Genomic DNA, 16,776 nt, shown 5'->3' with positions numbered 1-16,776 from the left:
TCTTAGATATTCTGATTATCCTTTCTTGTCATTCTCAGTTGAGGTTAAAAAAACAAAACAAAAAAGTGGGAGGGGGTAGAGGAAGGGATAAAGCATGATCTCTAATACATGTTCTAGATATATTTATTATGATTTACTTTTTAAAAGATAAAAAAAGAAATTTAGATAAGGTTTAGCTGCTTATGCAATATCAAATGTTTAATTTTTATTAAATTGTAGGCAGTCCTATGAAACAAACAATTGTAAGGAGGACAAAATTAGAACATGTTTGAAGTAATTAACTTCTTTCTGATTTAAACCGCCCCAAAACTTTGAGATCTACCTAAACAAAAAGCATTATCAAGAGTGAATTTTTTCCATGATGAAATGGACAGGACTTACACACTTTTTAATGAAAATGATGGAGAATAATTGTTTGAGTTTTTTTAAACAAACAACACATTAAAAACCACTTTTTTTTTTTTTTTTTAAGTAAGATCATAGAGCTTGAGAAAAAAGTAGTTTAAGGCATTCTTTGACAGCTCAGTGTCATTAAGTCCTATCAGTTGAGAGAGAGAGAGAGAGAGCAGGGAACAAGAACAAAATATAGTGTGTTTTAAATAATAGCAAGATGAGAAAATCTTTTGCCTTAATATAACATCTCAGGAAAAGTGAAAATTATAAATATATGCAATTATATATTTTGGTGGGGAGTGACCTGAAAAAAGTTTTAAATAATTATTTGAATTTCATCTGAAAATAACAAGAAAAATGAATTTTTCAAGGCATACCTGTTTGTTTTCACAATCATTGCTCAGATAACCACCATCTCTGTAGCTTTCACTCTGCAAGGCAATCCCTGCCCCTGATCTGGTTGCTTGTTTTTTGAGTATGTGCGGAAAGAATTTTAGAAGCAGGTTAGCTTCTTATGTACACAGTTAATGCAACGGTCTCCATAAAGAAGATCAACATGAAAAAGCATAACTTTCCCTAACTGTGACATAATAATTTATATGTAGTACTTGACATAAGTTGACTGATGAATGGTTGTGTTTTTCCTCCACTGTGTAATTCTTTCAGGTGGACTCAGGAATTTGATATTTAGAATGCAGAATGGAATACGTTCAGTGATGTGATGAGTTCTAATAACGTCATAAATTGTAGACGGAATACCTAGACACTGTTCAAGTGTTCTCTCTTAGGTGCTCTGTTTATTATTATAACATCTTTCAGATCAGAGATGCAGCCTTAAATGTGAGTCGTCATATCCCTGAACTGTAAGTTAGGGTTAAAACTCAAAGGGAATCAATGGCAAACACAGCCCTACCTAGCTGGGCACTCTGCATTTTCTTAGAATGCTCTTTTTCTTGGGTGGGGTTAGAGGTTTTGAGACCAAACAGAAATGTATCCAATCAACCAAGATGTATTAGCATGACACAGTAGTTCACACCTTTTGACAACATCTCATTAGATTATTTTGGGTAACAATTCTTAATATTGGACCCCATGAAGAAAGACAAAGCTTCATTAGAAGCGAGTGGGCATGACTGTGAGCCCTGTAATTCTCTGCCTCTCTTATAAAACACATAGGAGAGAATGATATTTTAAAAATGTGTCTACCAACTAGAAAATAAGAGGCTTGCTTTTGGGAAGGCTTGTGCAAAACCAAGTTTAGCAGGACTAAAAATAGGTTGTTTTTGTGTCATTGCTGTTTTTGGTATTCCATTAGTGAACATGCATAAAGCCCTGTAGGATCCAGAAGTTTATGGCTGTTGCCTCCAGAAACAGTATCTACTGCAGAAGCTCAAATATACTGGGTGGGGAAGGTTTGAGGTTTAATGTGCCTCATTTCAGATTTTTCAGTAGTATCTGAAATTTGATTATATTATGGAACTGCTTCAGTGAGTTATTTATCTTTAAATTTTCTATTAAAAAAAACACACAAGTATCTCTTTCCTGCCACCATCTTGATATTAAAAAATTCATATTTTATGATCCAAAGAAAGGGTGTTAAATTCCATAAGATTATGCAAAACATAACATTTCTTGCCCTCAAGCAAAAGTTTTTTTGGAAAGGAGAATAGAGTAGCCATGCAACCCTTGTATGTATGGATATACAGGTATATGATGTGGCAAGGGGACCCTAAAAAGTCCCAGCACAGTGGGAATTCAGGGTGCAGTAATCAGAAATGCTGTCAGATTCCTCATCCCAGCTAGAATTCTTTGTATGTTTATTTTGATGATTCTGGTACTTTAAGTTATTGATGCAAGTGCATTTTTCCCTATTGATTGTTTGATTATATCCTGCCACGGTTATGTAGATTTGATTAACAACCCTTTCAGTTCATGGTTCTTCATTGGTAGATAAACACATTTTTAGTATATCAATAAGTTCCAAAGGAGTTCGGTAGGCCAGAGAAAGGTTCTTTCATATATTTTGGGAAATGAACAAACAACAAAAGAATAGGGCAAGTTTATAGACAGAGCCCTCTTTTAGCAGCTTTCTCTCTTCTTTGGTAACATGTCAAAAATGCAGGTGATTTAAATTTCCTTGCACATAGAGGAATGAAGAAGTTTGGAAATTTTATGCATGATCAGGACCTGTGTTTGGGAAAATGTAAACTCATCACAGTGGAAAATGTGTTGTTTGGAGTCTGGGGGTGAAAACAAAGCTGATGGTTTTGGAGAGACTGCCGGAGCCAGATGGCCTAGTACTTCCCCAGTCTGGCGGTCCAACTGCTCCCTCCTGGATAATATACAGCCATTTGTTCGGGGATATTTACGCTAGAGCTGTTTCCATGTGAATGTTTGAATAGCATTAAAAACGAACATATTAGTAGTGATGCATTTATCAAATTTGTGTGACTGTACCAATAGTCTGTTCTTTCTGTTTTTACCTATATTGTTGAGATGGATGGAGAAGTGCTTTTGGACATTAGTGAATTGTATGCAGAGTTGTTGAACAAGAATAATTTGGGCTTACAGAATAATTAAAATATGTCAGGGTTTAGAATCAAACTAATGGAAATAATGGTAACCCCAACCTCAAAACACTTTTGTGAGAATTGAGTGAATTCATACATGTAACGTGCTTATGACAGTGACTGGCACATATTAAGTGCTTAATACATTGGTTGCTTTTATTATTGTATTATTATTATTACACCATTGGGCCGACAAAGCCAATTTTATCTATTAAAATACATGTAAATGTAGTTACCATGTGGGTGAAATGTCTTTATTAATGTTAGAGGAAGAAATGTAATATGGGTTGTTAGAATGAGTTAATTTTTATGTTGGTATTTGAATAGGGATTTTAGACATAAAAGATTTGTTCTAAAAGTATCTGTTTTTCGTACATTAAAATTTTTTTTATTCAAAGCTGTGATGTAACTGAACAGCATACAGAGTATGATATCATTCCTTCGCGACTTTCCTAATTCAGTTCTGACAACAGGCCTGCTTAGCTGCTGGGCTGAAATTACATCTTTGCAATTTCTTTACCAGTAGCCAAGCTGCTAATTGAAGCAAAATTATTTTTCTAAATTTTTATTAATATTGGATTGCTGTTTGACACAACTGTTTATGAAATATCAGATTTTTAGTGTTTAGCTTGGCATGGGTTAATTTTTAACTAGGGCTCCTTCACCTATTGGAAATTTCTGAAACTACATTAAATAGTGCTTTTTTTTTTAAATTGAGGACATTGGTGATAGAATGTAATGATTAATATTGTAGTGTATTGATACTGTAGGTACTCATATTATTTTATGATTGCTTCCAAAGGAACATTGGCAGTTGGTATTTAGAATACACTTTATACTTAGTACATCCATGAACTAATAATTCTTCTCTGAAGTGGCACATTTTGTTTGGCCTTTTATTTTGTATAAAGGAGTAACATATTTTCAAGGTTAATTTCTTTATTGAAATGGAAAATTCAGAGTTTTTTTGTTATAGTTTTACTTCTTTTTTTACCTTCAACTTTTTTTTTTTTTTTTTTTTTTTAACTTGTGATAACAAGTCTGCTATTGCTTGGTTGTAAACCAAGAAAGACTCCTAATGAAAACATTTTGTTCCTAAAACACCCTTCAGATTTGGCTGAGCCAATTCCCTTTATTTTGACATGGAACACAAAGAGTTAAAACTATTAGGAAAGTAAACAAAGAGCATTCTGCATTCTCTGCCTTTCCTTTGACATCCTATTGAAGTGTGATCCTAGTGTATGTTGACCATGTATTTTTCATTTCACTCTATCCACAGTGAGTTTCAATGAATTTTTAAGACCCAATGATATTGTAGAAAAGCAAGGAAGTACTAACATTTCACAAGATGCCCTTTAAAACAGTGGCAACCGAGGCAGGTTTTATATCTTGATGGACTTGTTATAGGCTAATTTATCATTGCTAGCATTTTATTCTCTACTAGTAAAATGTCCAGCACTGTTGTTACATAAGGCTGTGAAAGTTTAGCAATTCTTATTTTCTTCTTTTAAAGAAATTATATATGTCTATAAAAATTATTCTGGAAAAAACTCTCAACCTGAAAGTTAAAAGAGTATTTAGAAATCATATATGGTATTTTCTGTCTGTTCATTAAAGGAAAACATTGAGTGTTGGAAAGTTAGTAGCTCAAAAAAAATAGGAGATCTGATCCAATTGTGCCCAATTTTGACACCTTGCTTAGCAATTTCACTGTTTTTTTAACAAAGTTGAGATGAAGTTGGTGCTCTTTACTTTTCTTCCTTTGTGAACATTTCTGCCACCTTGAGGGATTTACTTGCCAATGGCATGCTTAATTTTAGTAACATTTTTCCATTTGATATTATATTTTTTTGTTTCTGTGGTTAAAAATCTCAATTTGATTCACCATCAGTTGATCTATTTAAATAATATTTTATATGATCCCTCTCTCCCTCCTGCCCACCTCTGTAGCAGGCCTCCCATCCTCTCTCCTGATAAACACATTGATTTATTTAAACCACTGTTGTCTTTGTCGCGCTCACAGCAGACTACCTTCGTCCCAGTGAGCAGACGCATGATTTACTATGGAGGATGAAAATAAGCCTTCTTCTTGGTATCCCATTGTCTGGGCTCTAAACCAGCTGTCTATTAAAATGGTTTCACTTAAAGGAGTCAGTGCTGTTTATATGCTTCTGTGATCTCCCAGCTTTACTCATACCCCACAGAGGCACATATTTAAATTAGGAAGAAAAACAGAAACTTCTCCCTAAGTTGGTGTTTGAGGATTCCTTGCCTTTTAGGCTTAAAGTTGTGGTTTTCTGAGCTGAGAACCATTCTTGACATTTGTGCTCAATGAAGACGACGGAGATTTGATGTGTAGTTCCCAGGGGTGTGCAGGCTGGAAGGAGAACTTGGTGGCATTAAAAAAAAAAAAAAAAGTCTTACTTTAAAGAAAAAACAGGATCAGAGACATTTGTCAAATTAAATTTATCATATTTTCTTATATTGGAGTTTTATCAGAATATTGATTTTGGGTCTCATACTTTCTGTATGTTACTGTCTTTAATTTTAATTTTTTTTTAATGTAACAAGCTTCTTCAGTAATAAACACTACTTAGATGGGGTTGGAGGTGGACCTGCCTTTGAATTACACTCCAAAGCTACCCTTATTCACCTTAGACTCTAGTTTACTCTACTTAGAGGATTCTATGGTCTGATTCTATGGTCAAGTGAAAAGTCTGCTGTTCCCCTTGCTTATATTTCAGAAGTCACAGAAGCAACACTGCTTTCTGGGCCTTCATGTGCTGAAAAATATTCCTCTGGGGGCCTCCAGGAGAGGGATTGCAGAGACTTGGTGTTTCCATCCCTCCCCCAGAGTGTAAAGATTTCTGAGCAAATCCAAACTCATGGTTTCATTTTTCTAGGCTTGTTTGAGAGAAGGATTCTCAGTTTTGACTTTGCTGACAGTAGCGAAGAGGCAGTTTGGTATTTGGTAAAGAGATGCATTGCAGAGGGAGGCTCTGTGATGCTGCAGAGACAAAGTCACCAAGATCTGATTTCTTAGAGTTTGTGAATTACCTACTGCTTTGAAGGGCCCATAAGCATATTTGCATTGCAGCAGAACTTTAGCTGACTATCATCATATTGTTGTTGTTAAGCGCTGTGGACGGGCCCAATGATTTCAATGGAACTCGAAAGAATCAAAGTGAGAAGTTCTGATGAAATTGACACATCCTGACCTCCCAAAAAAACTTCCCCTTTATTTTAATAGTAGAGAAAATCCCACTAATATCTGTGAATTTATTTCCGACATTACTTGCATTATTAGTGTAGCATGACAAAAACTAAAGTGTTATCAGAGGCATTAAGAAAGCACACAAAAATTTAATGATAATAATTTATCAGAAATGCGTCATTAGAGTTTTTTTTCATACCATGTATTAGATCTAATCAGTTATTTATGTGTTTCTCTGATCTTGCTGCAGCGATGCAGTCAACAAAGAAGGCAAATATTATTTCGGGTTTTGCAAAAACAGTCTCAATTTACTTAATGCATTTTCTTGAGTAAAATAACTTTTTAGGTATTTGTGAAGGTCTTTTTAGAATACAGGAAAGAATCATCACTGTTTGCTTAAATCGTTTTTGTTGTTGTGAAGTGTCATTGAGTTGGTTCTGACTCATAGTGACCCTGTATAGGGTTTCCAAGGAGCAGCTGGTGAGTTTGAACTACCCACCTTGTGGTTCAAACTGATCTTGCGGTCTAGTGCTTTATCCCACAGCACCACACACACCTAGTTTATCTCCCCAGAAGATAGTTAGGAATCGCATAGGATAAAGTGATCACTTTACAGTGAGGAACCCGATTGAAGATCTCTGGTGGATGGCAGATAACACTTGAACCAAATGATCAGACTTTACACGGCCACTGGTGGAACTAGTTGACAGTATGATTTGATGAAGAGAAGAATTCCTGCTCCAAAGTACTTACCTTTCACCATGCGAAAGTATCAGCCAAATCCAGATTGAAGGAAATTCTATAAAATAACTGGCCTGTATTCTTCAAGTATGTCAGTGTAATTGAAAGAAATACAAAGATGCAGGAACTGTTCCTTATTAAAGGAGACATGACAACTGAATGCAGTGATTGGGATTGACTTTTCTTGTGCTATGAAGAGCATTATTGAGTAATTGGTGAAATCTCAATAAGGTCAGTATATTAGATGATTGTATCAATGCTAATTTTCTGATTTTGATAACTGTACGGTGACTGGGTAAGAGAACTCCTTGTCTTAAGGAAACACATGCTGAAGTATTTAGGGCATGTCTGTAACTGACTAGCAAGTGGTTCAAGGAAAAAAAAAAAAAAAAAAGAATAAAGCAATTTTAGTAAAATGCAAACATTTGGAGAATCTGGTTAAAGGGTATCCTGGAATTCTTTACATAGCCTTGACATTTTTCTGTTAAGTGTAAAATTATGTCAAAATAAAATTAAAGAAAAAACACAGGGCTATGATGTAGCACTGTGGTATAAAGCACTGGACTGCAAGGTCAGTTTGAACAACAAGGTTGGTGGTTCAAATTCACCAGTCGCTCCTTGGAATTCCTATATAGGGTCTCTGTGAGTCGGAATAACTTGAAGGACCTAGCAACAACAATGACAAGGCTATGATAGGAATCGTGGTGTGGTACAGTAGGAGAAAGCACTGGACTGGAGGTTATTTTGAACCCAAACCCACCAGATCCTCTCACAAACCCTGTACTGGGTCACTGTGATTCAGGACTGACTCAGCAATACTTGGCAAGAACAACAAATGATAGACTAACCAGAGAAAATGGTTGTGATAGGTTAGTGGTTGACAAATGTTTTCTCCTCATGCAGTACTTTTCCTCATTAAAAAACGTGTTGCTAGTTGTATTTTGTAATGTAGTGGTGTATCATAACCAGCCTGCTCTGCTTTGAGGACCTGCGCACACGGTGTCTTAAGTTGCACCTATTATTTCCAAGTTCTGAAAATCCAGGTTCATACACAAAACATGGTAATGCTGACCACGCATTATCCATTGCAGCATCTGTATGTACTAAATAAGATGGTCTCTGGTTAATTTAGGTCATTTTGTCACCAAGAACTTGAGGGTTATTTCAATGTGTGAAAGTAATTTTATTAACAATTTGAAGCTGTGTTATATTAGTATTATGCAGTGATGCTGTGTTAAATTAGTTAAAATGTACCCCCATGCAGAACACTGCACTACCAAATAGCTGTGTGCTTTTTTGGGGCCTGGTTATTAACATGTATATATATATATATATCTACCAGGAAGCCGAGGTCCTTGTAAACCTTCCTGGTGACCATAAACAAAATGCTTGTATATACATTACAAAAAAAATAGACAGGTGAGGTGGTTTGGAACTTCTGATTTTGAGAGATGGATGCAATTATTTTTAGGTTAGAGAAAGAATTCTGTGGCTTAAGCCCTCACCCATACCCAGCATATGTCTGTGAGTATTACTGTTTGGGTGGGTGTACACCCTGGGAATGAACATGTTTTTAGCCTGTTGGCGGGCAGAGGGATTTTTTCCCTGACTGATGGATGATTCATCTCACAGAAGACAGAGTTACTGAATGGATTCCTTTGCCTCCTCCCTTCTTGTTTTCTAGTACAAACCACAAGAACACTAAATGTTGGGGTTGGAAGAAGTAAAGTGAGAAAACTACAAACATAAATACATGTACACACTTGTGCTCACATATATTAACATTTAAATCAAATCCATGTGCTTTTCTATATTTTAAATAAATTGTATCTCAATCTGCTAAACCTTCTGGGTTTTTCCTCTTCATTTATTAGACTTATTTTTATTCTGGATGGAAAGGAGAATTGTGGTTGTCTTGACGACAGAAGCCCATCCTACACACTGATCCAAAAATGTGCATCATAATACGATGCTTGACAGGGAAGAGACAAACGTATCCTGTTCCACTCAATTTGGGTTGATCCTTAACAAGGAATCTTGAAACAATCAGCTCAGTGAGGCTTTGGGCTCCTAAAAGCTAATTGGCCAGTGGCAGTAGTAAAATGCTCAAGAACTCAATTGTGATAGTTTGTTTTCTGCTACTTGGCTCCATTCTTAACTAAAACTATGCGTTTGTTCACAGGCCATAGTGTATGAAGGCCAAGACAAGAACCCAGAAATGTGCCGAGTCTTACTCACCCACGAGATCATGTGCAGGTAAGAAATACTGCATTCTCCCCCTTTAATTAGCAAAGAGAAGATGAAGTTGTATCCCAAATCTAGGTGAACTCAGGTCTACTTTGGAATATGCATCTATCTTGATTTTATTAGACCATCTAAAAGAAACTGTTAAACATGAGTACTGGGTAGTAAAGTATCAGGCATCACAGAGCTTCTCAATTATTTATTAGATTTCATCCTGAAAAACATACATTTCCATTTTGATATCACACTGTTAATGGGCACAAAGCAGTGCCCTTCCTTTCTCCCTTCCAATGGAATAAAATACAATATAACCCTTTTAGTGCTAATAAATGTGCTCAACTGCATTGCTAGTAAAATGATTAAGGGTTCTATTGAAATCAGCAGTGGCCTCTGTTTGGCTAAGACTTGAAAGTTATAAAAACCCATTGCTGTTGAGCTGATTCTGACATAGTCACTCTATAGAACACAGTAGGATTTCTCCCTAGGTTTCTAAGGCTGTAAATCTTGATAGGAATAGACTGACACATCGTTCTCCTATGGAGCAGCTGGTGGGTTTGAACTGTCAACTGTTCAGTTCACAGCTGATTGCTTAACCCACTGTGCCATGAGGGGCTTTTGAAAGTGACAGCTCCCTTTTTAATTCTCCCACTTAAAAATATGACCACCTACATTTAGGCCTCATTCTCCTTTAACATGAATGTGTGTGTGTGTGTGTGTGTGTGTGTGTGTGTGCGTTTCATTACATCAGACCTCTTAATCTTAGTTATCCTGTATTTCTCAGGGAAAGTGAGCTTTATACCCTGAAAGGTATAAAAATTCATGTCACCTACAAATGAGTGTCTTTATTTTTGCCAGTAATCACAGTGAAAGAACATTTGAAAACAGGCAAGCAGACCAAATTCACTTCCCTGGACTCCATGGATGAAAGAGTCAACCAGACAACAGCCTTCTAACTTGCAGCTTAGAATTCTGCCTGAAATAATATCGGCACCTTGCTCCCAGTATATTCTGAGTAATTAGATAAAGCATGAAGATGCCATGATGCATCAGAGAAAGGCTACTAATTGCTTTGTTAGCCATTCCGGCTCTTCCTGGCACCATGTCAGTTTGGCTTCTGACCATTATTGATCAATTCCTTTAGAGTTTCAACTGCCCCTTGGTCTGAGTGGGGTTTATTTGCTACTACTAGGCCTGTTTAAGACTTGTGGTGTGGTGCTATGGGATCAATACAGGACTGCAAACCACAAGGTCAGCAGTTCAAACCCACCAGCTGGTCCTCAGAAACCCTATACAAGGTTCATTATGTATCAGAACTGACTCGATGTTACTTAACAACAACAATAGCATCAACAGGCCTCTTTAGGAAATGGTGATCCTAAAACTGTACAGATGGAAATGTAAAGGGTTTGATGTGTTTTTGTTTTAGTGGAAATACTATTTCCATGTTTGTAATAGGTATACATACAGAAGTTTCTTTTTTAACATACTATTATTCCGCGGGTGAAAGACGAGGCTTTCTGCTCCCGTAAAGATTTACAGCCTAGGAAACCCTGTACAGGGTCGCTATGAGTCGGAACCGACTCCACGGCACTTAGCAACAACGACATTATTATATATTATTCTAAAATTTGAGGGGGTTTCAAAAAGTTTGGGGAAGAACGGAATTGAAAGATAATGGAATTTTCCCACAAACGTGTAGAAGCCACTTCATGCGCAGGAGCTTCACAAGTTTTCACGTCAATGATTTATAAACGTGTCAGCTATTTCAAAGACAGGTTGTTTTTCTCTAACTTTAAAGCAACAGCAGAATCTAAAAATGTGGTGATGGATTTCTTACATTACAGGTGAAAAAATAGTGTTATACTGGAAAGAACAATTGTACAATTAAAACTGAGTGGCCCCTCTCAGAATTAAATGAGAGAAATCCATTTTGAAAAGCATTAAAAAATGTCCTCCTTCGTATTTCTGTTTTTCTGACCATATCACTATTTTAGCTTCCCACAATTAGCATGTCATTAAGATGAATTTTCCATGTTCTACTGCATGTGACTCTAGCAAAAGAGACAGACAGGAAAATGAATTTCAGCCAATAGACCAACTAAAATCTATATATCACGGATTTGCATCTCATATCTGCACTTGTTTGGACTATGCTCAAAATAATTCTGTTATTGAAATATCTAAAGATATATTATGCCTTTCACACACAGGCCTAGCCTCTATTAATGCAGCTTATATTTTTCTTGTTTTTAAAATTCATTGGTCCAAAGTACTTTATTATGCTGGTTGGTTTTCTTTACTGCTGATGTTCTTTCTATTTTTCAGAAACATAAAATAGCAAAAAAATTCTCAAGCCACTGAAGGCAAATGATGATATTTGTACTGCGTGGCTAAGAGGGAAAAGCCATATTCAAAATGTCATCCCGCTAATGTTACAGATTACAGTTTTCCTGGCTGCGCATAGATGTGTAAGGGGTACTGTTTGTTTACTAGGGCCACCATGACCCTATTACACAAACCTGTCATCTATTGTGTGCCTAACAGTCTTTTAAATTGCAAATCTGATGCTCTTTAGGGGGCTTTAGGAAAAAAAATTCTCACTTTCCACACCATCTTATTTCTCTTGATTTCTTGCCTGTTGTAAGTGGAAGTTGGGATGTGCTGAATTTGCACCAGGGGTGCAAATGCAGGCTCAATTATAAGCATAAAATTAGAGTCTGTTCACCATTAATCAGCCTGGCTAATTGCTATGCACCACCATTTGCCATATGGTGTGAAAGACAGCTTGCTCTCCCCAAGATGAAATTTCTTCATTGCAGACATGAAATACTGAGGGCGCTGGATTTTAAAATAGCTTGTTTTAGATATTTAATTTCTAAACAACTTTCTGCAGTGCTTTCTATCAAGGCTAACGGCACAATAAAACTTTGCGTTTATGTCACAAAAGCTGTATATTTGTAGTACGTGCAAAAGAGACATAGAGATTTTAGATCAACAAGAAAGGGCTGAAGAGAATTGTGTTTTATTGAAGGCAAAGGAAAAAATAGAAAAATGCCAAAAGAGAGTTGTGTTTCAGGTGGTTACAAATTTAAGAAATCAATTGTGCTCTGTCAAAAGGGAGGCCTCATTTCATGGACTGGCTAAAGGACTTGCCACCAATGGATTATAGTTATTGTCCTTCTCAGAGACAAAACCTCTCTGGTTCAGTATCATGGCGCTAGTTCAATGGTATTCTGGGAGAGTTCCTGGTAAACTGAAATCTATCATAGCAGTCAGCATTGCATTTTGCTAATACCAAGTGCTTATGTTCCTAAAATAATATGGTCCCTTGAAGGATAGTTTAAAGCAAGATTCCATAGGGATTGATTCTTAGTGCATTCTGGCATCCTGTGCTTAGATGGGAATGGAAAATGTCAACTGTGCTGTGTGGGGTGAATCCAGTTCCCAGCACCTGAGTCAGTGGAAGCCGGTTTTTCTCTCTGTGTACACAGCACAGTTACAGGGATGGTGCTGTCTTAGGAACACGCTCTTCTTTTCCATTAGCAGCACCTGGCCTCTTGTGGGGACTATGAATTCTCAGGGCTAGCCTGGTTCCTTGATATTGCCCTTTCTTCCTTCCTCTTATGCTGGGGCTTATTCTGATTTCATCCTTCAGATTCCAGTTTAAGCTTGGCTTCTCTAGAGAAGCATTCCTAGCCCTTTGCCTGAGTTAAGGCCTCTTGTTACCCAGTCTCATCGTTTCTCATTCCCTGTGCTTTTCTTTCATAGCACTCTGCCCTCTGGTCATTTTGTGTCCAGTGTTTGTCTGTCTTTACCAGACTAAGATACTTGAAGACTGAGGAATCACTCAGTTTTTCTCTGCCTCAGTGGTTTGTGCAATAAAATCCATTCTGATGCATAGGGACCATTTAAGACAGAGTAGAATTTCCCCATAGGCTTCTAATGCTTTAATTTTTCCAGAAGCAGACTGCCACAACTTTCTCCCTTGCAGCAGCTGGTAGGTTTGAACCATTGACCTTTGGGTTATCAGACAAATGCTACTAGGGCTTCTTGTTTCTGTGAAATGGGAGATAATATTATTTATCTCAGAGGATAGTTGTTAGAATTAAATGATTCGTACTAAGTGCTGTGTGTCTTTATTACTAGGTGGTAGTGGTGGTGTGCCGTGGAGTCGGTTCCGACTCATAGCGACCCTGTACAGGGTTTCTGAGGCTGTAAATCTTTACAGGAGCAGAAAGCCTCATCTTTCTCCTGCGGAACAGTTGGTAGTTTTGAACTGTTGACCTTGCGGTTCGCAGCCCGATTCGTAACCACTACGCTACCAGAGCGCCTTCTATATTACTAGAAGTAGTATTAAAGAAGAGGTAAAAAAATAAAAAGCAAAAAATAATTGTCATTGAGTGGATTCTGACTCATGTTGGATCCATACATGTCAGAATAGAACTGTATGTCATAAGGTTTTCTATGACTGATTTTTCAGAAGCAGATCACCATGCCTTTCTTCTGAGGTACTTCTGGATGGACTCTAGCTCTCAACCTTTTCATTAACAGAATGCAGGATCTGTTTGCCTGTTCTGATACATTCTTGCTTAAAGTGAATGATGATAAGAGAACATTGAGAAAGTGGATACTAAAAAAATTAATGTACTTTTTTTCATTCTAGTTGTGATGGTAAAGATTTTTCATCCTTTTAGCACCTACTAAGGAGCTCTGGTAGCGTAGTGGTGACGATTCGGGCTGTAAACCTTAAGGTCAGTGCTTTGAAATTACCAGCTGTTCTGTGGGAGAAAGATGAGGCTTTCTGCTCCCGTAAAGATTTACAGCCTTGGAAACCCTGTCCAGGGTCGCTAAGAGTCGGAACCGACTCCACAGCACATAACAACCACCACCACCATGTGCAAAGCACTATGGAATGTAGAGACAAAAAGAAGAGACCTTACAGTTTAGCCTGAAAGATGAGGTTTATAAGCAGATAACTAGCATGCATTGTAGAAAGAACTAAATATGATGAGAGATTAAGGCAAAGTACTAGTCTCTTTGAGAAGAGACGGAATATTGTAGGCAGGTAGTATCCATGGAGGAACCATGGCTGGCTTTTCTGTTAAGTACTCCAGCTGAAAGTTTGGAGGTTCAAATTCATCTAGCAGCTCCATAAGAGAAAGACCTGGCAATTTGCTGCCATAAGGATTATAACCTAGAAAACTCTGTGGGGAAGTTTTACTTTGTCACATGGGGTCACTGTGAGTTGAAACAGGGTCAACAACAAACAGTGAAAACAAGTAGCAATGAAGATGGGAGGAAAGATGAGACAGATTTAAAAGGGTGATGAAGGGTTTGGGCACACATTTTTTTGGTGATCCAAGCAGAATTTCTTCTGCAGCGAGGTCCGTAGATGGCTAGACCTGTGGGCTGGTGCTGAGGAGACAGACAGTCCAGGTGAAAAATAAGCAACTTCAGAGGTCTTTTACCAAAGGTGAGAGGTGAAGCCATGGATGGAGTGGGATTGACGGGGTGGGAAATGTTTATACAAAGAGAAAAGGATATGGATATGTTTTAAGGAATAATTACATTTAGCAAGAAACATTTTTAGGAGGAAGCAAGTTGTAGAATTTAAATTTAAAAAAAAGGAAAGAACTTTGAGTGTCTAAGGTGTAGAAATAATAGGAGAGTGTTTCAAAGAGGGGTGATGGTGTGTATATCATAATTATCCAAGAGATCCAGATGGTCATGAAGTCTGAGACGAGCAGCCAGAAGGTGAGCTTTGGGAGAGAAGATTCAAGTAAGGGCTGAGGCCTGAGAATCTTTTTTTTTTTTTTCCTTTAATGGGGTTCAGGTGACAAAGAATAATGACAACTCTAGCAAGAAGAAAAACTGCCACTGAAGAAATTAGCTCAAGGGGAAATAAGGAGCAAGTTTTTGGGGTTGTTTGTTCTGTTTAAGAATGAGAAAACTTGGCAACTGTTTGTAAACTGAGGGAAAGGATTAGTTAGGGAGTTTTTGTGAGGTGCCATTGAGTCTCCTCAACTCAAAGCAATCTCATATGACAGAGTAGAAGCGCCCCATAGAGTTTTGGAGGCTGTAATCTTATGGGGGCGCTGTGGGTTAATGTGCCAGACTGCAAACCTGTTTGAACTGCAAGGTCGGCGGTTCGAGCTCCCCAGCTGCTCCTCGGAAACCCTATACACGGTTGCTATGGGTTGGAACTGACTCGATGGCACTTTACAACAACAGTTTTTATGGGAGCAGATTTCCAGATCTTTTTTCCACAGACATTGGGTGGATTTGGACCACCAAACTTTTGGTTAGCAGCCAAGAGCTTAACCATTGAGTCACCAGACAGAGTTGTTACATATGCAAAGTAGAGACTGAACTATTGCCGGGGAGGGGAGAGTACAGATGAAGTAGAAGTAGAAGGACCTGAGAGCTCAAGTGCTTGAGTTATGAGGACAGATATATTATTTTAGGACATGTGAGAAAAAGAGAACATAAAAGAGTCTATTTATGTAATGCATTCTTTACAAACTAGTCATCCTTAATTATACTATTCTGATTCATTCGCCTATGTCTCATTATCTAGTCATTTTGGCTAACTAGGTAAGGTATCTTGATTTTTTTTTTTTTTAATATAAAACTGAGGTTGAAATGATGCCCTTCTCCAGTTGAGAGAGCCTCTTCCTACCCTAGGAAGTTCCATGTTCTTGGGATGAGGAGCTGCAGGCTCCATGACCAGGAAACATTTAGGTGCCCTGATTTATGAAGCTGCAAGTCAGCCCACTGGAGATGCACCACCTGGGTTAGGCTGCCGAGGAGGAGACTCAGACATTTCTTTTCCCTGGGTAGGCAGAATTGTTTGGAGATACACAACCCTGCCCATGTTGTTTTGAGTCCATAGTGTATGTACGACACCAGATGCTGAGTACCTCCTCGTGAGACTGGCACTGCTTCCTGTCACATGGACTGTAGTTAGGGAGGGATGTAAAATAGTGGTAGCACTGGCTGGGAGCATGTTCTGATGGCAGAACAAATTAGGAAACTCCAAGTCCACAAATACTTGAAGGGGGAAAATGCCAAATCTGTACCTGTCACATATGGTTGTTGTTGTTAGGAGCCCTAAAGTTGATTCTGATTCATAGTGACCCCATGTGACAAAGTAGAACTGCCCCATTGGGTTTTCTTGGCAATTTTTTATGGAACTGCTTGGTGAAATCAAACCACCAAACTTTGGGTAACAGCTGAATGCTTAATCATTGCACCCTGATACATATATGGAAGCCTAGAAAATGTTTTGAGTGAATGAAGGCTTACTAGTAACAAACTAATGAGGGCATAGTTATCATTGCGATTTAAACATTTCTACCTTTTAGATGCTTTTGCATCTGTTTCATTTATTGTATTGTTTCAGAGTGAACCCTTATCTTCCTTCAACAGTGAATTTATTCTCCTTTTGGCCTGTCCTCCTTGGGTAAAGCCTGTGTTGTGTTTGTGGGCGGTTGGCACTCACCTTTCTTGGTCCTTCTATGTTCAGTGGAAAGAACTAGGACTGTTCAACTTAGAAAAGGAAGAAATTATGTAATCATCAAAGACTTTCATGGTAGGCAAAGAGTTTTACCTTGT

At 37.8% G+C, this 16,776-nt stretch overlaps 1 protein-coding gene across 2 annotated transcripts in view; it reads left to right on the top strand.

The window, feature by feature from the left end:
• Positions 1-16,776, top strand: part of EBF1 (early B-cell factor 1) — a 538,394-nt gene that overhangs the window by 5,316 nt on the left and 516,302 nt on the right. For both annotated transcript variants that reach the window (XM_006864917.1, XM_006864916.1), the window contains exon 5: positions 9,101-9,174. In XM_006864917.1, the coding sequence (XP_006864979.1) occupies positions 9,101-9,174 (74 nt within the window). The remainder of the gene's footprint in view (positions 1-9,100; positions 9,175-16,776) is intronic.

The sequence above is a fragment of the Chrysochloris asiatica genome, unplaced genomic scaffold, assembly GCF_000296735.1.
Source record: "Chrysochloris asiatica unplaced genomic scaffold, ChrAsi1.0 scaffold00073, whole genome shotgun sequence".
Lineage (NCBI taxonomy): Eukaryota > Metazoa > Chordata > Mammalia > Afrosoricida > Chrysochloridae > Chrysochloris > Chrysochloris asiatica.
Note: the sequence above shows the minus strand (reverse complement) of the source record. Positions and strands in the feature narration are given on the sequence as shown.